Source organism: Sebastes umbrosus, chromosome 24 (genome assembly GCF_015220745.1).
Source record: "Sebastes umbrosus isolate fSebUmb1 chromosome 24, fSebUmb1.pri, whole genome shotgun sequence".
NCBI classification, from domain to species: Eukaryota; Metazoa; Chordata; class Actinopteri; order Perciformes; family Sebastidae; genus Sebastes; species Sebastes umbrosus.
Window position 1 is genome coordinate 16,239,084 of NC_051292.1, and position 26,122 is coordinate 16,265,205.

The 26,122-nt window shown below is 42.3% G+C and overlaps 1 protein-coding gene across 2 annotated transcripts; it reads right to left on the reverse strand.

The window, feature by feature from the left end:
- Nucleotides 1-1,313: 1,313 nt before the first annotated feature.
- On the reverse strand, nucleotides 1,314-16,900 carry LOC119483427 (histone-arginine methyltransferase CARM1-like). 2 transcript variants are annotated; one of them, XM_037761514.1, is made up of 14 exons: nucleotides 16,566-16,897; nucleotides 16,316-16,441; nucleotides 16,002-16,219; nucleotides 15,764-15,868; nucleotides 13,973-14,083; nucleotides 11,662-11,839; nucleotides 10,717-10,807; nucleotides 7,975-8,056; nucleotides 7,445-7,530; nucleotides 5,886-5,975; nucleotides 4,795-4,932; nucleotides 4,588-4,677; nucleotides 2,323-2,405; nucleotides 1,314-1,488 (listed from the first exon to the last, which is right to left on the reverse strand). In XM_037761514.1, exons 2-13 carry the CDS (start codon nucleotides 16,398-16,400, stop codon nucleotides 2,390-2,392), a joined length of 1,290 nt encoding a protein of 429 aa, XP_037617442.1. In that variant the 5' UTR covers nucleotides 16,401-16,441; nucleotides 16,566-16,897; the 3' UTR covers nucleotides 1,314-1,488; nucleotides 2,323-2,389. The 2 variants fall into 2 exon arrangements, with proteins under 2 accessions (XP_037617442.1, XP_037617443.1); XM_037761515.1 differs by lacking the exon at nucleotides 1,314-1,488 and having other exon boundaries at nucleotides 2,323-2,435; nucleotides 16,566-16,900.
- Nucleotides 16,901-26,122: the final 9,222 nt, after the last annotated feature.

The window sequence follows — 26,122 nt, forward strand, 5'->3', positions numbered from 1 at the left end:
TTTTTGATAATTTAACAGTATTTACAAAGCACTTAAACCTGCTTTATAGTATAAAAGACATGAAAATCTCACTTTCTACACTATGGGACCGTTAATGAGTGATGGTGTGGTTGTACTGGTTGTACTGGTTGTACTGGCTGTACTGGTTGTACTGGTTGTACTGGCGGCCCAGCAGAGGGCGCCAGAGCTCCATCAGTACCACAATCAGGTTCACTGCCAAGAAGGATTCCACATAGAAGGAATTTGCTTTGGTGTATTGGTTTATAGACATAAAAATATAAAATATAAAATACAATAAAAATATTTTTAAAATAATTCAGAGCCTGTAGGGTCAGTCACAGGTTTGTCACAAAGGTAAAATTGACAATTGCAAAGCTATAATTATAGTTCTCTGAATTCTAAAAAATGTTTTTCATCATTTTGTTCTGATGGAGTTCAACACATCAAACCACATACAGCATTTTATATTCTATAGATGTAAAGGTAGCAGCGCATGGCCGAGTAGTAATACTTAACAAGACTTCAATTTACTGTACCTACTGTTCTGTAATTCAGGCAAATAACACCTACATTACAGACTACAGCTGGTTTACACTGTGTGCATTCAACAGGAAATGAATCCCATTAATCCAGTTTGTGAGGGGAACATTTTATTACAGCCAATGAATGATGTGCACAGAGAAAACTGCTTCTGGTATATGAAAGACTTGCATCTCATTACACATTCAAACATGTATGCTTGAATGTGTAATACAATGTACGTCTTTCATAACATTGTGATTTCTGGGTATGAATACAGTATACACAGATACAAAATCTGAAGATTATACTAAATAGATGTCACCTTTAAAAAAAAATAGTAAAGTCAACTTTGACTGTCTTTATATTCAGCACCAAACTGTATTAAAGGTCCCATATTGTAAAAAGTGACATTTTCATGGCTTTTATGTTATAAAGCAGGTTTAAGTGCTATATAAATACTGTGAAAGTATTGAAATGCTTAATCCACAGAGAAATACACACAGCCCGTATTCAGAAACTGAGCGTTTGAAACAAGCTGTCAGGATTTCTGGCCATTTTGTGATATCACAAATCTACAATATTTAGACCATTTCAAAGTTTTAAACGTAAACATACTAAATGGGTCCCAGTTTATTTCCTGTTGCAGTGTATATGAATGTCATCAGCTTACAGGAAGTACACATGGACCCAAGCTGTTGCCTAGCAAAACAATTCTGTGTCCATTCCATTGCAATTCCATTGAAATGCACTAAAACGGAGCGTTTCAGACAGCGGGTGAATACAGGTATATTCAGGCAGACAGTATGAGGAAAATAAAGGTTCTTTAACATTAAAGCATGTAAACATGTTCTAGTAGAAACACAAAATACAAATATGAACCTGAAAATGAGCATGATATGGGACCTTTAAAGAACAACAAGTTGTGCTGAGTGGAGCTGTGACATCTGATGATTCCTTATGAGGTTCCTGAGATGAAAGAGACAGATGGTAAAAATAATAATAATCTTATGATATTTAACATTTTATGGAAGCTGGATTTTAATAGTAGTAAAATAATAAAAAAAAAACTAATTAGATTTGTGCAAGATGCAGAGAATAGCTAAATGATCACAGATACAGCATCCACAGTGAAAATAGAATCAATCACATAACACACCATCCACATCTACGGGACATTTAGAGTCTTTATTCATCAATTAAAGATAAAGTAATTGCTCTGCCTCTGTCTGCATTATTATTATTATTATTATTATTATTATTACAGATGAACGGTCTACAGCACGGGTGTCAAACATAGGGGGCCAGAACTGGCCCGCCAAAGGGTCCCATCCGGCCGACTGGATGACTTTGCACAGTGTAAAAATTGCAGAGAAGTATGAGATTTTCATTTTTTAAGCTTCACTTTTGAGATACTTTGTCAAAATTTGAATAAAAAAAAAATCCAAATTTTGACGTAATAAGTCATAGTTATTGATAATGAGTCAAATCTCTGACGTTTTAAGTCAGAATAATGACCTTTCACACCAAAGCTATGGGATACTAGTAAGAATTATCATAGGAAGTCATCATTTTGAGATATTTTGTCACATTTAGGACTTTCTATAGGAATTAAGTCCAGATTTAGAAGTTAAAAAAGTCAAAATTTTGACATAGTAAGCCACCCCTGTTCTACAGTATTGGCGGCTCGCTGCTGCCCTCTTGTGGATCCTTCAGGAAGCTCTTATCTGCCTGCAGTATGGAAGCTGTGCATGTTTTGATCACTCATTATTGTGCATGTGGGTTATGTTTACTAAGGTTTACCTCAGTTCTCCTGGAGGAGAGAGGCCTTCCTCCCTGGACTTCCTGTTCGCCTACGGTCCGGAGGTCTCTACCAAGTCGCCAACCTGCACACAGTCACAGTTTCACCATTTCACCTGTCATTGAAAGATTTTTTTTTTTTTTATTGGACTTATTGCCCGACTGATCTGTACGACGTAAGAGTATTAGGGCCACATTGAGGAAAAAAAAAATCTGAGATTTCAAGAATAAAGTCATAATATTACGAGAATTAAGTCATAACTTTACAAGAAAAAAAGTCGTATTATTACGTGAATAAAGTCAGAACTTTATGAGAAAAAAGTCGTAATATTACGAGAATAAAGTCATAACTTTACGAGAAAAAAAGTTGGAATATTACGTGAATAAAGTCAGAACTTTATGAGAAAAAAGTCATAATGTTACGAGAATAAAGTCATAACTTTACGAGAAAAAAAGTCGTAATATTACGAGAATAAAGTTGTAATTTTACGAGAAAAAAGTTGTATTATTATGAGAATAAAATCATAACTTTACGAGAAAAAAAAGTCGTAATGTTACGAGAATAAAGTCATAAGTTTTACGTGTTGTTTTAGAGGGGAAATAGTGTGAAAATGAGGAACGTGGAGCAGCTTGTGAAGTTCTACTTTAGTTTAGTTTTTACAAATAACCAAATATTTCATCTTTTGGCTCATCAGCAGCACATTATCATCAGTATCAGGACCTGGAAGAGATTGTGAAAGAAACTGAGTTGTCCTCTCGCCCGTTTTGTTGGTTGCTGGTAATATGTTTTCCTAATATTACGACTTTTTTTCTCGTAGAGTAACGACTTTATTCTCATAATATTATGACTTTATTCTCGAATTTTTTTCCTCAATGTGGCCCTAATACTCCGTCATAGATCTGAGTCCATAGGATCAGGTCAGACTTATTTAAACCTCCTTTATGAAACAGACTTTACTGAAAATAAGACTTAATCAGGCTTTATGAAGCACCTCTATGGAAGCCCTGAGATGCACAACCTGTGTTTACAGGTGGGAAAAATAAGTTCTGACAAGATCATTTTTCTAAGTAACTGTGAAAAGATTTTGGCAGGTGAATTGTTTTTTTTTGTTTGTTTGTTGTTGTAATACTCATTTCAGCCACAAGAGGCTGAAGTGTATGGAGGACGGAACCTGCCAAAAATAAATGAATGAATAAATAAATGACTCAATAAATAAATAAATATGTCATTAAATGTAGCAAAAATAATATAAAAAATAAATGTAGCCATTAATTAATTGATAAAATGTGACATAAATTGATATTTCTGTTTTAATTTGCTTCTTTATTTATTTGTTTGTCTTTGTATTAATTCACTTATTTATTTATTTACTCTTCTGTATCATTTTCCTTTTTATTTATTTATTTATTTCTATTAATTTATTTTTTAATTTATTTAATATTTATTTTTAAATGCATTTATTTATTTCTGCACAATTTCTCCTTTGCATTTCACCCCTTATTTATTTCCCCAAACTTATTTATTTCTGTATTCTTTTCTTTTTACATTTCGTTATGCATTTCTGCCTCATTACGCAAATGAGGGGGCCGTCACTCAACATGTGTCATCATGGGGTCAGAGCGCATACTAGATCGACTATATGCTAGCCAGCTAGCTGCACTCCATCGTCCTGCTGCTGCTGCCTCGTACCGGTATCGGTGTGCAGATCAACTCTTGAAGCTGAATGGTTTCGCGGACCCACCGTCAGTCTCCTTCCTGAGGTTTAGCTCGTTCAGAGTGGGAACCTCAAGGCCGATACCGCCGGGAAACGCGCCGCGCCTCTCAGCTCACCTGACGGAGACTCTGCTCGAGCCCGGATCGGTGGCACACGCCGGTTCGCTGGGCATCGCTCTGCACGGCAGCGAGTCCTACGATGGAGGGTCAGAGGCTCAGCGGCGTGTCCCGTTTGAGGTTCCCACTCTGAACGAGCTCAACTTCGGGGAGGAGACTGGATGTGAGTTTCACCTGTTTTAACAAATGAAAAAACAAATTTAGAAAAATGATCTTGGCAAAACTTTCCCCAGCTGATAACACCTGAGCGAAAACAATACAGACGAGCCTCTTAGGGCCACATACAGCTCTCTGGTATTAAAGGTATAATCCAAAGGAAATCAAAGGGCTCAGTTCAATATAAAGCAGATTGCCCTGCATATTATACAGTATGTCACTGTGAAAATAATAGTATCTGGTTCTATTGTTCAATGTATGAGAAAGGAAAAAGGAGTAACCGGTAGAAAGGGTTCTTGAGGTCCAGGACGTTGCCAGATCTGAAGCCTGATTGCTCGACTGTGGCGGTGATGTGGATGTCATAGCTCTGCCTGTGAATGTGGAAAATGTTCATGATTTATTTCTTACACTCACAAGTTATAGACAGAAAACAAGCTTTCTGATTGATCTTGTCCCAGTCAAGGATTTCAGAGGAGACACAGTTGTACCTGTTGTTAGCGGCCAGCAGGACAGTCCCAGACAGAGTTTGTCCCAGCTTGGCGAAGAGCGGCGTCTGAAGCAAACATCTGACCTGATACCAGCGGGTCAGAGGCTCCGTGGGAGCTGTGGAGAGCCACACCGTTGACCTGCAGAGGCAGACAGAGACATTACAGCGTTCTCACACCGACTCCAAGTGAGATACATCAATTAATACCCAACTGGTGAATTTTGAAGCCTTTATGTGTCTTAAAGGTCCCATATCGTGCTCATTTTCAGGTTCATATTTGTATTTTGTGTTTCTACTAGATGTCTACATGTTTACATGCTTTAATGTTTAAAAACCTTTTATTTTCCTCATGCTGTCTGCCTGAATATACCTGTATTCACTCTCTGTCTGAAATGCTCCGTTTTAGTGCATTTCAATTGAATTGCAACTGAATTGCGTTGCTAGGCAACAGCTTGGGTCCATGTACTTCCTGGCAGCCGATGTCATTCACATCCACTGCAACAGGAAACAAACTGGGACACATTTAGAATGTTTACGTTTAAAACTGTGTAATGGTATAAATATTGTAGATTTGTGACATCACAAATGGACAGAAATCCTGACGGTTTGTTTCAAAAGCTCAGTTTCTGAATACGGGGCTGTGTGTATTTCCCTGTGGATTAAGCGTTTCGATATTTTCACAGTATTTATATAGGACTTAAACCTGCTTTATAATATAAAAGCCATGAAAATGTCACTTTCTACAATATGGGACCTTTAAAAAAGGCGGTTTCTAACAAGTGGCTAAGTGAGACTGCTAAACGTCATCACGCCGACTCATCCTCCTTTACATCCTCGTTGAGTATATGTATTGTATATAGTATAATGTTGCATTCACACTTAAAAAATCATAAAGTGGTGTTCATTAATGGAGATTATCTTGATGAACAAAACGTGTAAATATCATAAACATGTGTTTGCCACAGAGCTTATTTTCTGGAACAATCCCATTGGCTGTTAGTGGAGGGAACCAGGGAGATGATCACTTCCTGGTTGGCCTACAGAAATCCCTGCAGCGCTCTATATGTCAAACTGTTTCAGGCTATTTCTTACTTGGATCCCAGATAGGCCACGTCGAACCAGAAGGCGAGTCCATGGACCAGACCAGACTGCAGCAGTGTGAACACAAAGGGAATCTCCATTCTGGAGGAACACAAACACAAGTTGGATCCTTAGTCTCGGGAAAGTTTTCTGCATTTTGTTGAATTATTTCCAACATGTATGTAAGCATTTAAATCACTAGTTGCATCAGTAAGACTGATCATTTCATACATTCTCTGTTTTTCTTTGCGGTGTCTTTTTACACCAGGGATCGTCGAGCTACATCCTCCAATCTTTGGTGTTCTGACTTCAAATACTGTAACGGCAGTAAGGCCATGTCCTTTTCTCTCCATGTGCTGCTGATTAATTCCTATTTATAGTGGTATAGGTTCCTAGTACAAGGATCTAAAGGTGCTTTGACATCACAGGCCCTTGTCCCCAAAGTCCAATTCGTTTGATGTGTGAACGCTCCACGGTTCGTCGATCCATACCCGAGTCCACTTGAAAAGGTGGTGTGGAGTACGGTTCATGTGGACTCGGGTACGGTTCGCATCAGGTGTGAAAGCCAACCGTACCAAAACACGGAATTGGACCGCTATTTAACGTGAGTTACGTTAGCAGTCAGCGAGTAGTTTTGAAAGGGCAGGCTGTTTTCAACGCCGATGGTCTCCTCCAAAATCTGTATAAAACTGATCTCAACATAAACGCAAGTGTACTCGGGTACGGACCAACTTTACTAATGTGAAAGCTGAACGGAGAGGGGGGAGCAATCGTTCTCGGGCAAAAGAAAACGCCCTTAAAGCTCCCTTCAACAACAACAACAAACAGGAAGTGTAGAAGTCAACTTTACTTTAACCCATAATGCATTTAGTTTTGGATTATGATGGTGGTGATTGGCTTTTTTTAGACCTTATATCTGCATTATAGTGTTCATTAAATGTTTATATAGCCTACTGCTTGTACAGTAAATGCACTCCTTAAAGGTTCCATATTATAAAAAAGTGTGATTTTCATGTTTTTTTATTATAAAGCAGACTTAAGTCCTAGATAAATACTGTGAAAGTATCGAAACACTCAATCCACAGGGAAATACACACAGCCCGTATTCAGAAACTCTGCATTTGAAACAAGCTGTCAGGATTTCTGTCCATTTGTGATGTCACAAATATACAATATTTACGCCCTTTACACAGATTTAAACGTAAACATTCTAAAAGTGTCCCAGTTTATTCCTGGTTGCGGTGTATGTGAATGCCATCAGTTGACAGGAAGTACACATGGACCCAAGCTGTTGCTTAGCAACGCAATTCTGTTGCAATTTCGTTGCAATTTCGTTGAAATGCACTAAAACGGAGCGTTTCAGACAGAGGGTAAATACAGGTATATTCAGGCCGACACTATGAGGAAAATAAAGGGTTTTTTGAACGTTACAGCATGTAAACATGTTCTAGTAGAAACACAAAATACAAGTATGATCCTGAAAATGAGTACGGTATGGGACCTTTAAAGTACAGTTCTACCAGTGAAGCCTCAGTAATCAGCCTCGATGATGATGATGTTGATGATCTAACCTGTGTAAATCTTCTTCTTTAGCCTCCATGAAGTTGATGCGGTGCTTGACAGACCTGGCCATCAGGATCTGCACCTCAAATGTGTCCTGAAGAAGAAAAATAAATATATTAAAAATAGAATCTATGTATAATCTATAATTGTTTATTTTGGGCATTTTTTCTTCAGGGCAGATAAAGCCACAGGTCACGTATGTTGGAGAAGAGCTGGAATAATTGACCTGATAGAACTGATATTATTTTGTGTAACTAATATTGAATAGGGTTTTTGATCCCTGAGTAACAGCTGACAGGCAGCAGTGTTCTATGGCTTCCAATCACCTGTATGCGTCTTTCTGCAATCAGCTAATCAGCACTTGTGACTGCAACCAAATCCAACAGAGTGTTCTGGAAGTATTTGAGATGCCCTCTGCATTATTTTACACCCATATGTTGTGTTTTTATAAACGTTGAGATCGCCACTAGAATATGAAATCATTAATGCAGGTTATTGTTCTGACACATACTTGTGAATGGAGTTATGGTCCACGTACCACTATGGGCTGCCTGTAAAACTCATCTACTGCAGCACCGTGAAGAGCACTCAGGTTAACGCCGTGGAAGCCTCTCTGCTGCCTGCAGAGAGAAGAGTGAACAGTGAAGTCATGTTTCCGTTATTCCACTAATTATGACATCATTCTGTTGGTCTTTGTTGTTCTTGTGGATACTGTTGCAGGCTGGGTGGATTTATTGGTGGAGGAAGTACCGAGTTGCCTCTTGTGCACAATTAACCAATCCTAAGTCCCGCCCCCGCACCCTTAGTAACTGTTGCTAGGTCAGACAAGCTTGACCAAAAGACACATGGCGACGCCGGCTGCTACGGTGTGTATTAAACCGACAGCTGTCAGCGAGGACTACAGTCTGCGATGGAAGGATATATTCACGATGGGAGGCTAGTAGGGGTGTAACCATACGTTTTTACGATACGAAACGATTTCTCGCGGACCGTCTGTTCTCCGGCTGGATACCTGAGGCTGATGCTGCGTGCACATAGATATCATGCCGGGGAAAGGAAAGTAATTTTCTCTGAATGAAACAACGACAGCGCACGAGGAAAGCTCCTGTGGGTGAAGCGTTTTGCTAACATTAGCTACCTTAAGATGTGACTATAGCCTGTAATGTGTGTAATGTGACTTCCATAGTAATGTTACCTTTGAACAGACGTAGCACATCTAAGTAGAACAGGAAAGGTGTCCGAGGTTCTGACGGGAATGCTCGACTCTTATTGGAGCACAGAGCGAAAAAGGGGCGGGACCTAGGAAGGGGTCAATTGTGATATATCTTTTTATTGTAATGAAATCCTTTGATTTTGGGGCTCCTGCCTGAAATGAACTATGAAACAAGAAATGAGTCAAATATTTCATGATAGTTTCATATCAGAGGTAGAACTGTGAAGGGCATGTACTATTGGATTAAAAGGCGTAACGCCTCAGAACCTTATAGTGTCACAGCTGTTGTTAGTAGACCTATAAAGTCTTTCTCACAGTGTCACTGCTAAAATATTATCGGTTTATAGTTTACCTTCATTCCTCAAGGCTGACTGAGCCTGACGTTCACATAGAGGTGCAGCTGTGAAGGTATCAGTTATAGGGGTTGCATGTCTATCCCATCTGATAAACTTGTTTATGTTGGTTGCATCACTATAACCAGGTGTAGCAGCTGCCTGTAATACTGATATACACTTTTACGCAGATGACACCATCTTGTGTTGTTAATCGGGTCCAGTAACAAATGAGTGAACTCTGCAAAATACTGTAAACATGAGTTTACGTTTTCCCAAAAACAGGAACAATCCTCTTTATTGTTGTCCCTATTTCAACAAAAATATTATTATTATCTTGAGAAGATTAGAACTTGTTTTTCTTATTTTAGAGACCGGTTTGTGATGCGTTCCTATGTTGATAGATTATGACAACATCCTGTATACCTGAAGATTCATAAATGGTCGTCCATTAAACATACATCTTTGTGATTTGTATGCTGCGGTTGGATGGTTAGCTTGCTAACTGCACACATCTGTCTGATCTTTACTTCTAAGGTCATTGTGTGGATATTGGTTTGTTCTGAGCTCTCAGCAGCTCTTTTTCCTGAACCCCAAAGTCAAACTGAAATACTGCCGCTGCTATCTATGTCGACGATTTCATACTAATATAACAGGAAAGTGATGATTTTTCTGTCATTTTCTGAGTCAATATTGCCATGTAGATGTCCTCAGGCATGGACTCTTATGAAGTATGTCAGGTTTGGGACAGATTGGACCATGTACAACAGTTTGTCTTTCAATAGCGAATCATGTAAATTCGAAGTCGATCAGGTTAAATCTGTAGGAGGAGTTAGTTAAAGTATAGTGCCTTGAAATGGCAAAAAAAGCCCTAAAGTTTTTTGTACATCTCAACATGTTGCGTATACCTGCCAAATTTCATACTTCTAGGTGAAACCACAATGAGGGGCTCAATTTAAGCGATATTTTAGGGCGCGCTATCCGTGCAAAAGGCCCAGAAAATATCTAAATTTTCACCAGTCCTGATACATGTGCCAAATTTTGGTCAGTTTCTGAGCACTTTTAGGCCCTCAAAAATGTGATTCATTTGCGTAAATAATAATAATAAACAAAGCAATTTCGATAGGGCCTCGCCGACCCCTGGTCGGTGCTCGGCCTCTAATAAAATAAAATATTATATAGTTGGGCAGAGAGGTTTTTGGAATCCTCCTGAAACTTATCTCAGCTGTTTTTTACCTCCGCTGTTTTTTAAAAACGTTGTCCCACTGGCAGCTCAAAATAAAACATTCACTTTCACTACATATTAATTGTACATTTATTAAAAAATGTGTGGTTGTCAGTCTGAAAATAAGTCTATTTTAATAAACAAGGAGCCAGTGACAGTATACTTTTTATAATATGTATTGTCCCTTCTATGTTTGACCAATTATTTTACTGGGTTACTAAATTTAACTCTAATGTCCCGTCATGGACCAAATCCTCTTCAAAACATTGAATTCCCTGACAGGAAATGTTAAATATATTAACTTTTAGTAGGAAATACAACTTATCCGCCTAGAAAAGCTCATATCAGTCTGTATGAGTCAGGACTGGACTGAACCCGAGCGTTTTACACTCAACAGGAAACTGACTGAGGTCAAGCTCCAGGAACACACAGAGCCTGTGTGTTTGAGTCCTCATGCATGGATTTATGCCTGTGCATGCTTGTGTGTGTGTGTGTGTGTGTGTGTGAGACCAGAAACTAGCTCGTGCGTAGTGTTCGAAATAGAGCTGCTCGTCACTGAAGGGAGCCAGATGAATATCACCATAGGAGGGAAACATCAGACCTGGAGAGAGACAGACAGAGACAGACACAGAGACAGAGACAAAGACAGAGAGAGACAGTAAACATGAGAAATAGACATAAAGTCAGAGACACAAGTGGACATTTAGGCTGACAGGGTAAATGGCAGGACTAATCCCTTGGGGGGGGGGGGGAATGAGCTGTCCCATGTCTCGAAAGGTAAGTCCCAAGTCAATACCAACATGTCCCAAGTCTAGAAAGGTAAGTCCCAAGTCAATACAAACATGTCCCATGTCTAGAAAGGTAAATCCCAAGTCAATACCAACATGTCCCATGTCTCGAAAGGTAAGTCCCAAGTCAATACCAACATGTCCCAAGTCAATACCGACATGTCCAATGTCTAGAAAGGTAAGTCTCAAGCCAATACCAACATGTCCCAAGTCAATACCAACATGTCCCATGTCTAGAAAGGTAAGCCCCAAGTCAATACCAACATGTCTAAAGTCAAGAAAGGTAAGTCCCAAGTCAATACCAACATGTCCCAAGTCTAGAAAGGTAAGTCCCAAGTCAATACCAACATGTTCCATGTCTAGAAAGGTAAGTCCCAAGTCAATACCAACATGTCTCATGTCTCGAAAGGTAAGTCCCAAGTCAATACCAACATGTTGCCTGATTGGCTAATATTCCAAAATAAAAGAGAAGAATAAAACAATAAAATTAATTTCAGGGAATATTTTGGAGGAGCTGGTATGAAGTAAATAATTATATGTAGTGATGGAATACCTTACATCAGCACTAACATATCAAATATCAGAGATTTGTCCTGGTTTGAGTTTTATTTACTGCATTATCAACACATTTTCTGAGGTCCTCCTCTGATGTTCTCTCTACTCCTACCATTGGGTTTGAGCCATTTTTTGGCACGCAAGAAGCTCTCCATGAGTCTCCCGTTAAGCAGCATGTATCCCATCGGCTCAGAGATGATGACGTCGACCATGTCAGGACAGCTGACCTCCTCCACCTCCCCTTCCAGGACCCTGATCCGCTCAGACAGACCGTTACTCTGGACCAGGATCTGCACAGGAGACACAAACACGTGCTGCATTAGATATTTAGATCATTTTCAGTTGCTGTTATTTGTGCCAAACACAAGAATGCATTTTTAAAGGGTAGTTTGGATTCACCAAGACCAGAAACTACCTTCTGAGAGGTAAAATGACTGTTTTAGTCAATGGAGTCTGGTGGCTTTAACGAGAGCACAGATAACGGCTTCAGTTCCACGTCACAAAGGGCCGTCTGACGGCGAGGCAAAGCAGTGAAAATATTCCAAATATAATGTACACTTAAACTGATATAGATGTTTTTAGGTGTCTAAAATGTGGAGGTCCTTTATGATCGAAACATGGCATGACCGTCTGATTCAAAGCTCAAATCATCAGTTGTATGACAGGTTGTAAACGCTCTTTCTGATGAACATCTATGTTTGAGTTGAGTCAAAAAAGAAGATGCACCACTGCTCCTTCTGTTGGTGCTGCTGCTGCTATAGAGTTCTTTCAATGATATCCTCAATGGTACCAAACACTGATAATGTAGCACTCCTGTTCGTTTATACTGGGGCCACCGATTCTAATGATTTAAACTATACATTACAAGTATATATTATATACTGTATATAGTATATACTGTAAGCCTAATGCAGTGAGGGCCCAAGTGCAAATGTACTACGGAGTATTAGGGCCACATTGAGGGAAAAAACATCTGAGATTTACAGAATAAAGTCAGAATATTACGAGAATAAAGTCATAGCTTTACAAGAAAAAAAGTCTTAATATTACGAGAATAAAGTCATAACTTTCCGAGAAAAAAAAGTCGTAATATTGCGAGAATAAAGTCATAACTTTCCGAGAAAAAAAGTTGTAATATCAGGAGAAAAAAGTCATATATTTACGGGAAAAAAATTGTAATATTACGCAAATAAAGTCATTGTATCATGAGAAAAAAGTTGTAACATTACGAGAATAAAGTCATAACTTTATGGGAAAAAAAGTCGTAATATTATGAGAATAAAGTCATAACTTTACGAGAATAAAGGCATAATATTACGAGAATAAAGTCATAACTTTACAAGAAAAAAAGTTGTAATATTAGGAGAAAAAAGTCATATATTTACGAGAAAAAAAGTTGTAATATTACAAAAATAAAGTCATAATATCACGAGAAAAAGTCGTAATATTACGAGAATAAAGTAATAGCTTTAGGAGAAAAAAAAGTCGTAATATTAAGAGAATTAAGTCCATCTTTACGAGAAAAAAAGAAAATAACATGTAAAATTACTACTTTATAATATTATGACTTTATAATCATATTATTAAGATTTTTTTTTCTTAAACCTTTTACATTATTCTTGGCTTCCTCAATGTGGCTCTAATACTCCGTCGTACCGTTGAACCATAGACCTACAACAATGATAAATAAAAATGAAAATGTAAACAAAGAACAGTTATTCATTTCCATTTTTATAAATCCACAGGGAGCCACTGGAGAGGAGCTACAGAGACGCAGGTTGCTGACCGCTGGGGGATGGAAACATATGATGCTCCTGAGCAGGATCTTCTTTTCTCAAGACTCAGTTGATACGTTCCAACGCAGCTGAATCTGGGATAGTTGGTCTGTTGTTTTTAATGGGACTGTTTCTGCAGAAAGACTGTCCAATAAAAACTGGGGACAGTTCTGTTGATTATCCAGAATAACAGATTTTGGAACTGCTTTTGGAAAAAGACAAATATAACTAGAAGTATCAAATCTATAATACACCATCTCTTTGGACTTCCTTGTGATGAGCTGCTGTGGAGCAGGTAAACCTGACTCCATGCTTTAAGAGAAGCCAGATATAATCCCCAGATATCGGTGTGTAACCCAGCATCTCTCTGCAGCCCCTATCCTTCTGAACTCTGGGCCAGATGTTGCTGCAACCCATTAACTCCCCAGAATGCCACGCTCTGCATGTGATGTATGTACTCCGTGTGTGTGAGCGTGCTATCTAGTGCGTTGCTGTGGTTTCTCTTTAGGCTCTATCTAGGCCAACACACACAGAACATTACTCTCCAAACTCTTAGGTTGGTTCCAGAGACTCACTCTTTTCTGCAGAGAATAGGAGCAGTTTGAAAGAATCAGAGCTCACACATCCTAAAGACAGAGATGGACTGACCTGTGTAAACTTGGCCATAGGGCTGGACTCAACAGCATACACTCTGCTGGCTCCTGCCTGGACTGCAAAGAAAGACAGAATACCAGAACCGCAACACACATCAAGAACCACCTACAGAGACAGGAAGAGAAAGGGAGAGCTTGTTAGTCTGGGTCGTGACTACATGGTAACCCACAAATTGCAAAAACTTGCAAAAACTCTAGCGAGACTCGCTGCCTGGCAGCCTATCCTTACCTTAACCATTCAATACCGAACCTGAACCATATTGCAAGAGTTACCATTTAGACACGACCGTCAGGCTGGTGGGAGCTTCTAATGACAATTAGAAACTTTTTAAATACATACATACACTCCTAGATTATATTATAATATCCTTAACTCCCAAACGTTCAGCTCACAGTTGACTTTTATATATGATCTTTATATCAAACGTGTGCCTTCTTTTCTTTTTTAAAGGTCCCATATCGTGCTCATTTTCAGGTTCATGCTTGTATTTTGGGTTTCTACTAGAACATGTTTACATGCTTTAATGTAAAAAAAAAGTCATTATTTTCCTCATACTGTCTGCTTGAATAAACCTGTATTTACCTTCTGTCTGAAACACTCCGTTTTAGTGCATTCTCCGTATATTGAGCATTTTGATAGTTTCACAGAATTTATAAAGCGCTTAAATGGGATAAGTGGTTGCAGATGATGATGATGGACAACATTGTTATATATCCAACAGGACAAGAAACACAAGCATTAATACAATCAGATGAAAACATGTTTCTACTTCAGTGTAGATCATCTGTCCTTAAACAAAGCACTTTGATTTGTCTTGCAGTAGAAGCGTTTATTTGCTAATAACACAAGCTTCCTCTCTGGTACCAATTTAACTGAAGTGTTTTTTCTCATTTTAATGGCAAAACTATAATAATATCTACCAATAAGTTGGTGGTTTGATCTATCTTATATCTATATCTATAGTATGCTGAACCCCAAATGACTCCTAATGTGTGCAGGGATAAAAGAAAGCTTTGGACCTCAGACTGTATGTAAGAAGTGGACGTAGTCACCGTGACATCACCACCCCCTGTTTTGAAGCCTTGAGTCTGGCATTTTTGGCTGTCGCCATCTTGTTTTGTTTTTTTTTGGAACCAGAAGTGGCCGCATTTGGACGAGAGGGTGGAGCTGGTGAAGAGCGAGGCCAAACAAACACAACGAACGCTAAGTTAGCAGCTAATGTTAGCTAGCTTGGTTATCAAGGTGCATCCGTAATTCACGTTAACTGTGATATTAATTGGGATGCTAATTTTGGTTCACGAAAAACAGGCTTGTTTGTAATACCGGAAAAAATGAACAGCTGACTCCTAGATTGTCTTTTAGTACAACCGAACACTGAACAACGCTGTGGTAGCAACGTCGTGGTAGTGAGGCCGTGGTAATGACGCTGTGGTAGCGAGGTCATGGTAGCAACGCCGTGGTAGCAAAGCCGTAGTAGCGGCGCCATGGTAGCAACGCTGTGGTAGGCGAGGCCGTGGTAGCGACGCCGTGGTAAGCGAGGCCGTGGTAGGCGAGGCCGTGGTAGCGAGGCCGTGGTAAGCGAGGCCGTGGTAGCGACGCCGTGGTAGCGAGTTCGTGGTAGCGACGCCGTGGTAGCGAGGTCGTGGTAGCGACGCCGTGGTAGCGAGGCCGTGGAAGCAACGCCGTGGTAGCAACGACGTGGTAGAATAAGGGAAACAAACGGGCCGTAGCATTCCTATATGTGAACTGATGGAAATAGATGTGTGTCGAGGGGAGCTTTGTCACCTTGTCTCTGAAGTCACTCTCGTTGAATAAAATGGCTCTCTGGTAGGTGGCGATCCTCAGGTAGTCCTGGAGCAGGCTCTGCTGCTGGGACAGACAGCTGTGGAACTACACACATAAACACAGAGACCATAGAAATAACAGGGCTGAATTTAGAAGATGGTCCTAGTTCCTCTTTAAGTTATTTTTCAGGCGTTTCTCTTCATCCCTGCATCTGTAAAGTCAGACTTATTGACTGTACCTGGTAGCCCTGTATAGGACCAGTTTCAGTCCTCGTTTCAAAGACAGCGGGACGTCTGCTAGAAGGAGTCTGGCCACTCTCTGCATCCTTGTTTCCTCTCTCTGCATCCTTGTTTCCTCTCTCTGCCTCCTTGTTTCCTCTCTCATCTCCCTTTGTACAACCGGTCCTCGTCTCTCCATCATCCCCTCTCTTCAGTAACTGCTGGAAGTTCTTCATATCTGGAGAGTCAGAGAGAGGACAGGATGCTAAGATAACACTAAGCTAACCCCAGCATGATGAGCAGTATGAACTTTAAGTTCTTATACTGGACCAACCAGTTGGAGTTTTGAACTGCAGCAGAAGACTCAGCTTGCCGACGGTGACTAGGAAGGACTGTCCTCCGACCTGGCAGCAGTCCATCTCCGTGGAAACAGTGAAGTTGAAGACTGGGGCTCTGTTGGCTGAAAACATCTGGGATTAAATGACACAGGATCAGACACCCTGAATGGGCTTCAGCTTGTTTCTGTGTGTGTGTGTTTGTGTGTGTGTGTGTGTGTGTGTGTGTGTGTGTGTGCGCGTGCTCACCATCGTGCACAGTGAGCTGCTGAGTCTCCAGTCCCGTGGTGAGGAGCACAGTGAGCTCCTGCTCTGCTCCCTGTCTGCACACACTGACCTGCTGCTCCCTGCTCACCTCCTGCTGCACTTGCTGCTCCCTGCTCACCTCCTGCTGCACCTGCTGCTCCCTGCTCACCTGCTCCTGGACCTCCTTCAGAGCACAACACACTGATCACATCACTGCACACCAGATCAGACCAGACTACACCACATCAGACCAGACTACACCACATCAGACCAGACTACACCGGATCTGACCAGACTACACCAGATCAGACCAGACTACAGCAGATCAGACCAGACTGCAGCAGATCAGACCAGACTGCAGCAGATCAGATGTTATGAAAGTATTAACCCTGCAGACCATCTGAATGAGGAGGAAGCCTGAGGTATGATACTGAGGTAGGAGACTGTGATAGGCTGATGGTACGTGTCCATCGGGGTGCGAGGGGAGGCGCTGTTTCCCAGCATTGGACACTTGGTGAGCTGCCACTAGACACAACACACTCGGCAACTGATTGGACGAACGCTTTCCCTCCGTGGGCTGCAGCTCCCAGCTTTCAAACCAGAAACAACATGGCGGCTTGTTTGGAAACTTACTCTTAATTACTTACTTAATTACTTAATTAGAAACTCTTAATTCATGAAAATAGTTAACACCGAGATGTGTTTCTGAGAACATTTGAAGAGAGAAATAAGCCATGCAGTTGATCTGTCTTTATTTTGGATCAACAATGTTTATTTTAAAAGATTCTCGGGAGTTTCGAGAGGTGGCGAGTCGCATCGGATTTGCGTAAAGTAGACTAGTAAAGTCTACCTCGGGGTCCTGTTTGTGAGTGAGGGGACAATGGAACGTGAGATTGGCCGGAGAATCGTATCAGCGGGGAGGGGGGGGGGGCGGTATTGCATTCGCTTTACCGCACCGTTGTGACGAAAAGAAAGCTGAGCTGGAAGGCAAAGCTCTCGATCTACCGGTCAATCTTCGTTCCTACTCTCACCTATAGTCATGAGGGCTGGGTCAGGACCCAAAGAACTAGATCTACCGGTCAGTCTTCATTCCTACTCTCACCTATGGTCATGAGGGCTGGGTCAGGACCCAAAGAACTAGATCTACCGGTCAGTCTTCATTCCTACTCTCACCTATGGTCATGAGGACTGGGTCATGACCCAAAGCTCTCAATCTACCGGTCAGTCTTCATTCCTACTCTCACCTATGGTCATGAGGACTGGGTCATGACCCAAAGAACTAGATCTACCGGTCAGTCTTCGTTCCTACTCTCACCTATGGTCATGAGGACTGGGTCATGACCCAAAGCTCTCGATCTACCGGTCAGTCTCCGTTCCTACTCTCACCTATGGTCATGAGGGCTGGGTCATGACCCAAAGAACTAGATCTACCGGTCAGTCTTCGTTCCTACTCTCACCTATGGTCATGAGGGCTGGGTCATGACCCAAAGAACTAGATCTACCGGTCAGTCTTCGCTCCTACTCTCACCTATGGTCATGAGGACTGGGTCATGACCCAAAGCTCTCGAACGAGATCTACCGGTCAGTCTTCGTTCCTACTCTCACCTATGGTCATGAGGGCTGGGTCATGACCCAAAGAACTAGATCTACCGGTCAGTCTTCGTTCCTACTCTCACTTATGGTCATGAGGGCTGGGTCATGACCCAAAGAACGAGATCTACCGGTCAGTCTTCGTTCCCACTCTCACCTATGGTCATGAGGGCTGGGTCATGACCCAAAGAACTAGATCTACCGGTCAGTCTTCGTTCCCACTCTCACCTATGGTCATGAGGACTGGCTCATGACCCAAAGAACTAGATCTACCGGTCAGTCTTTGTTCCTACTCTCACTTATGGTCATGAGGGCTGGGTCATGACCCAAAGAACTAGATCGCGGGTACAAGTGGCCGAAATGGGTTTCCTCAGGAGGGTGTCTGGCGTCTCCCTTAGAGATAGGGTGAGAAGCTCAGTCATCAGTGAGGGACTCGGAGTAGAGCCGCTATTCCTTTGCGTTGAAAGGAGCCAGCTGAGGTGGTTCGGGCATCTGGTAAGGATGCCCCCTGGGCGCCTCCCCTAGGGAGGTGTTCCAGGCACGTCCAGCTGGGAGGAGACCACGGGGAAGACCCAAGACTAGGTGGAGAGATTATATCTCCACACTGGCCTGGGAACACCTCGGGATCCCCCAGTCAGAGCTGGTTAATGTGGCCCGGGAAAGGGAAGTTTGGGGTCCCCTGCTGGAGCTGTTGCCCCCACGACCCAACCCCTGATAAGCGGTTGAAGATGAGTCAGTGAGACTAGATCTCAACTTTATGCAAATGAGGAACGGCCGTCTTGGCGCTCCGTCTCTCGGATCGCGCCGCCACGCTACCAGAATGCATTGCACGGCTGCTTACATAGACAATGAATAGAAAGCGTGGAAAGGACTGTGGACACGTACCTTCAGACACCTGTCAGTCAAGCAAATCAACACACTCAGACACGCTTCTTTTTAAGCCTAAATATGATTAAACAACACTTTTACAAATCAGCACCAAATCAAACAATGGTGAAAGTAACTGGAATGGGTACAATGTAAGTGTAAACCAGGTTTAGCTTCAGATCACAGCAGTATATATGAGTGCGCCCTGTGCAGCCTCCACTGTTACCTCCTCATGTGTCTCCATATGCTCCTCCTCAGGCCTCACCTCCTCCTGCAGAGTGAAGACCCGGACAGAGAAAGCCACTGACTCCTCGTTCCTCTCCTCCATTCTTCACTGTGAAAGGAAGAAAGAAGAGGAGGAGAGGAGAGCAGAGGGGGTGGAGGAGGAGGAAGAAAAGGGGAGGAGAGATGGGTGGAAGGGGATGGAGGAAGGGTTAGAGGGGAAAAGAGGGAGAAAAGTGGGGAGCAGAAGTTAACATTCGAAGAAAACCTTAAATATATATTCCGGGACTCTTACTGGAACCAACAAGTACTGTTGTTATTTTACATCTACAGTGTTACTTTAATGGAAGTTTCTTTGGGATGTGTTCAGATGATCATCTACTTTATAAATGCCTTTAAAGCTATCAATCATACCCAACAGATCGTCAGGTATAATGTTTACATCATGTTCACCCTCTTCGTTTAGCATGTTAGCATGCTTGCATTTGCTAATCAGGAATAAACCTTCCGCTAAGGCTGATGGTTTTGCTGGTTGGACCTTTGACCTGATAATGGCGCTAGATGAAAGTCATCAAGGATCACCAAAGTTATTAAGATTTATCCTTTAGCAGAGGTCAGCAACCTACGTCTCTGTAGCTCCTCTCCAGTGGCTCCCTGTGGATTTTTAAAAATGGAAATGAATAACTGTTTTTTGTTTACATTTTCATTTTTATTTATCATTGTTGTAGGTATATGGTACGACGGAACGACGGAGTATTAGGGCCACATTGAGGAAAAAAATAAATCTGAGATTTAGAGAATAAAGTCATAATATTATAAAATAGTAATTTTCCGTGTTATTTTCTTTTTTTCTCGTAAAGTTATGACTTTATTCTCGTAATATTCTGACTTTTTTCTCGTAAAGTTATGACTTTATTCTCGTAATATTAAGATTCTTTTTCTCGTAAAGTTATGACTTTATTCTTGTAATATTACGATTTTTTTTCTAGTTAAGTTATGACCTTATTTTCATAATATTATGAATGTTTTTCTCGTAAAGTTATGACTTTATTCTCGTAACATTCAGACTTCTTTTCTCGTAGAGTTATGACTTTATTCTCGTAATATTACAACTTTTTTTCTAGTTAAGTTATGACTTTATTCTCATAATATTATGATTTTTTTTTCTAGTTAAGTTATGACTTTATTCTCATAATATTATGATTTTTTTTCTCGTAAAGTTATGACTTTATTCTCGTAATATTACAACTTTTTTTCTCGTAAAGTTATGACTTTATTCTCGTAATATTATGACTTTTTTTCTTGTAAAGTTATGACTTTATTCTCATAATATTATGATTTTTTTTCTCGTAAAGTTATAACTTTATTCTCGTAATATTACAACTTTTTTTCTTGTAATGTTATGACTTTATTCTCGTAATATTGCGACTTTTTTTCTTGGCCCTCACTGCATTAACCTTATATACTATATATTTAGACTATAAACTGTGTTACCTTCATCACAATGCTCAAATGTTTGGCGGCTCCAGACAGATGTTTGCTCTTTTGATAGTAAAGGTTGCTGACCCCTGGTCTAGACACACACACGAAGGGTCATGCCTTCACTATATATGATTTGAAATATGGCAGCCAGGACGTGCAGGGCTGCCTCTATAAGTCAGGTGACGTGGTATAAAGAGCACCAAGGAGGTCGGGGTGGATGGACGGGTCAAACAAACACAGGACTTTCACCCTGATGCTGGACAATCATAGGACAACGCACAAAAATGAGAAACAACTTTTCATAAGATATCATATGAACCGTTGTATGAGGGTATGTTGTAATACACACTTATATATAATAAAGGCTGGAACATTTAAGTGGTTTGGGGCAGATATGGAGATAGTTGATCCGGACAGGTTCCCTGCATATAGTTGGATAGAACGGTTAGCTCGCCATACAGCAGTGTCACCAAATGGACTACTAGTGAATGTGTTGTTACGTGATGTTGCTTCATTTATTCATACACAGCTGTATAACAATATTTTGCTTTATGTTCAGGTCACAAATAAAATCCAGATTGTCTAAAATTCAATCAGCTTCAATCAGCTTCACTGTGAATATACCTTTAATTGATATGGTCAACAAACACTGACATGACCATTAACATAATTCAGATCAGATAACATGAATAATATCAGCAGATGATTTATGAATATGTTTGACCTTTCCCCTCATGATTGTCCACCAGTGGTTCCAAATGCCACCATTGAGCTAAAGGTGGAGATAAAGCAGTGACACCTGTGTAATCTCAGAGTCTATTGGAATATGAACCGTACCGTGCCATAGTGTGATGGAGCCCATATGTGACGGTGACTAAGACAGTCATTTAGTCATTTAAACACAAGTGTTCAATGGAACATGTTGACATTGAGTGGTGAGATATGTGTTTAAAGGAGAACATGTTGACATTGTGAAGAAGTACTGAAACATGACTGCCATCTAGTGGTTACTAACGTCTAGTACAGCAGCAGTGGTAGAGGGACCTGCTGTCTGCCTATTCAGGCAACATTCATTTTCATTGAATGCATTAATACTTGTTATATCAAAATTAATTTTGTAAAATAATTAGAATTCAGTATTGTATAACTGTAAAAAAAAAAAAAAAAATAGATATATTAAGAAGACTACTTTTTCAGAGGTATTTCTGCTTCATCTGATAACCGATGACTACAAACTAAACCATGGTACCAGTACAAACGGTACAAACTCCTTTGGGTTCCTTCTCACGGATGGGGTGGAAGGAAATGAGAAGGCAGATATATCGGCCAAACAATCATTAAAACAACAGTTAATTGACATACAAATACCGTTAAGTAAAGCAGAGGTTAAAACTATCATTAAGAACTACATGTACAAAACCTGGCAAGAATATTGGGACTCATGTGACACAGGGAGAAATCTGTACAGTATTCAGAAACATGTAGGAGCTGGTGGAATACGGAGAAAGATGGTCAGTACCCGTCTGAGAATACAGGATTAAACCAAACACTCTGCTGATTTGATGGTCTAACGTTACACAGTTACAGTGTTAGAAAGTACATTTACTCAACTACTTCACAGATTTGAAGTACTTGAGTATTTTCCTTTCATGCCACTTTATACTTCTACTCCAGTACATTTCAGAGGGACGAGTTGTACCTTTTACTCCATTTATCTGCATTTACACTCTACATTTATCTGACAGCTTTAGTTACTAGTTACTTTACAAACATATGGAAATGTACAGCTGAAACTATGAGTCGATTAACTTATTAATCGATTGACTGAAATTAATTGGCAACTATTTCTGATTGTCATTTTTTAAACAAAATCATTTCATGGTTCCAGCTTCTCAAATGTGACGATTTGCTGCTTTACCTTTTTAATTATTTTATTATATATAAATCTATCTAATGATATAATATGTCACATCTTTCTCTTGATACTTAAAGTACATTTTCCTGATTATACTTACATACTTTTACTAAAGTAACATTTTCAATGCAAGACTTTTACTTGTAACAGAGTATTTTTACGGTGTGGTATTAGTACCTCTCCGGGAACCATCACCTTAACGTGGTGGAGAGGTTTGTGTGTCCCTATGACCCTGAGGGCTGTGTTGTCTGGAGCCTCGTGCTCCTGGTAGGGTCTCCCATGGCAAATTGGTCTTAGGTGAGGGGCCGGACTAAGAATGGTTCACAAAAACCCCAATGACGACACGAGGCAGAGGAGAAGTTACCCGGCCCGGAGGAAGCCCGGGGCCCACGTCTGGAGCCAGGCCCAGACGGAGGGCCCGTCAACGAGCGTCTGGTGGCCGGGCTTGCCACGGAGCCCGGCCGGGCTCAGTTGGATCTGGTAGGGCTTACCTCTACGCACAGCCTCGGTTCTGGAACCGTACTCTTGGATAGGGGTTGGACTCTATTCTTCTCTGGAGTTGCCCATGGTGTGAGGCGCCGGGTGGGTGTGGGGATACTCACAAATCCCCGGCTGAGTGCCGCTATGTTGGAGTTTACCCCGGTGGACGAGAGGGTCGTCTCCCTACGCCTTCGGGTTATGGGGGGGAAAACTCTGACTGTTGTTTGCGCGTATGCACCAAACAGCAGTTCGGAGTATTCGGCCTTCTTGGAGACCCTGAATGGAGTCCTGTATGGAACGACTCCATAGGGGACTCCATAGTTCTCCTGGGAGACTTCAACGCGCACGTGGGCAACGATGGAGACACCTGGAGTGGCGTGATTGGGAGGAACGGCCTCCCTGATCTAAACCCGAGTGGTCGTTTGTTGTTGGACTTCTGCTAGTCATGGATTGTCCATAACGAACACCATGTTCGAACATAAGGATGCTCATAAGTGTACGTGGTACCAGAGCACCCTAGGCCGAAGGTCGATGATCGATTTTGTAATCGTATCATCTGATCTGAGGCCGCATGTTTTGGACACTCGGGTGAAGAGAGGGGCGGAGCTGTCAACTGATCACCATCTGGTGGTGAGTTGGGTCAGAGGGTGGGGGAAGACTCTGGACAGACCTGGTAAGCCCAAACGCGTAGTGAGGGTTAACTGGGAACATCTGGAGGAGGCCCCTGTCCGAGAGATCTTCAACTCACACCTCCGGCGGAGCTTTTCTGGCATCCCTGTGGAGGTTGGGAGCATTGAACCCGAGTGGATGATGTTCAAAGCTTCCATTGCTGAAGCTGCGGCGGTGAGCTGTGGTTTTAAGGTCTTAGGTGCCTCAAGGGGCGGCAACCCTCGAACACCGTGGTGGACACCGGTGGTCAGGGAAGCCGTCCGACTGAAGAAGGAGGCCTTCCGGGATATGTTATCTCGGAGGTCTCCGGAGGCAGTTGCAGGGTACCGACGGGCCCGAAGAGCAGCAGCCACTGCCGTGATGGAGGCAAAACAGCGGGTGTGGGAGGAGTTCGGAGCAGCTATGGAGAAGGACTTTCGGTCGGCACCAAAGTGCTTCTGGAAAACCATCCGGCACCTTAGGAGGGGGAAACGGGGAACCATCCAAGCTGTGTACAGTAAGGATGGGACACTGTTGACCTCAACTGAGGAGGTAATCGGGCGGTGGAAGGAGCACTTTGAGGAACTTCTGAATCTGACCAATACGCCCTCTATGGTAGAGGCAGAGCTGGAAGCTGATGGGGGACCATCATCAATTACCCTGGTGGAAGTCACTGAGGTAGTCAAACAACTCCACAGTGGCAAAGCCCCGGGGGTTGATGAGATCCGCCCAGAAATGCTGAAGGCTCTGGGTGGGGAGGGGCTGTCTTGGATGACACGTCTCTTCAACACCGCGTGGAAGTCGGTGACAGTGCCTAAGGAGTGGCAGACCGGGGTGGTGGTTCCCCTTTTCAAAAAGGGGGACCAGAGAGTGTGTGCCAATTACAGGGGTATCACACTGCTCAGCCTCCCTGGTAAAGTCTACTCCAAGGTGCTGGAAAGGAGGGTTCGGCCGATAGTCGAACCTCAGATCGAAGAGGAACAATGCGGATTCCGTCCTGGCCGTGGAACAACGGACCAGCTCTTCACTCTCGCAAGGATCCTGGAGGGGGCCTGGGAGTATGCCCATCCAGTCTACATGTGTTTTTGTGGACTTGGAGAAGGCATATGACCGGGTCCCCCGGGAGATACTGTGGGGGGTACTGCGGGAGTATGGGGTGAGGGGGGCACTTCTCAGGGCCATCCAATCCCTGTACGCTCAAAGCAAGAGCTGTGTTTGGATCCTCGGCAATAAGTCGGACTCGTTTCCGGTGGGGGTTGGCCTCCGCCAGGGCTGCGCTTTGTCACCAATCCTGTTCGTGATATTCATGGACAGGATATTGAGGCGTAGTCGGGTGGAGGAGGGTTTGCAGATCGGTGTGCTCAGGATCTCATCGCTGCTTTTTGCAGATGATGTGGTCCTGTTGGCACCATCGGTCTGCGACCTCCAGCACTCACTGGATCAGTTTGCAGCCGAGTGTGACGCAGTCGGGATGAGAATCAGCACCTCTAAATCTGAGGCCATGGTTCTCAGCAGGAAACCGGTGGATTGCCTACTCCGGGTAGGGAATGAGTCCTTACCCCAAGTGAAGGAGTTTAAGTATCTCGGGGTCTTGTTCGCGAGTGAGGGGACGATGGAACGTGAGATTGGTCGGAGAATCGGTGCAGCAGGGGCGGTATTGCATTCGCTTTACCGCACCGTTGTGACGAAAAGAGAGCTGAGCCGGAAGGCAAAGCTCTCGATCTACCGTTCAATCTTCGTTCCTACTCTCACCTATGGTCATGAGGGTTGGGTCATGACCGAAAAAAACGAGGGTCGCGGGTGCAAGCGGCCGAAATGGGTTTCCTCAGGAGGGTGGCTGGCGTCTCCCTTAGAGATAGGGTAAGAAGCTCAGTCATCCGTGAGGGACTCGGAGTAGAGTCCTTGCTCCTTTGCGTCGAAAGGAGCCAGTTGAGGTGGTTCGGGCATCTAGCACGGATGCCTCCTGGGCGCCTCCCTTGGGAGGTGTTCCAGGCACGACCAGCTGGGAGGAGACCACGGGGAAGACCCAGGACTAGGTGGAGAGATTATATCTCTACTCTGGCCTGGGAACGCCTCGGGATCCCCCAGTCAGAGCTGGTTAATGTGACCCGGGAAAGGGAAGTTTGGGGTCCCCTGCTGGAGCTGTTGCCCCCGCGACCCGATCCCGGATAAGCGGTTGAAGATGGATGGATGGATGGTATTAGTACATTTATTTAGGATCTGAATACTTCCTCCAACACTGCACAGTTGTCAACTCAATATGTTTTTATTAATAATCACAAACTTGCTTTGTAAGTAACCTGAGGTAGTTTGTAACAAAAAAAAGGATGATTTTAGCTGTCATTCATATGATATT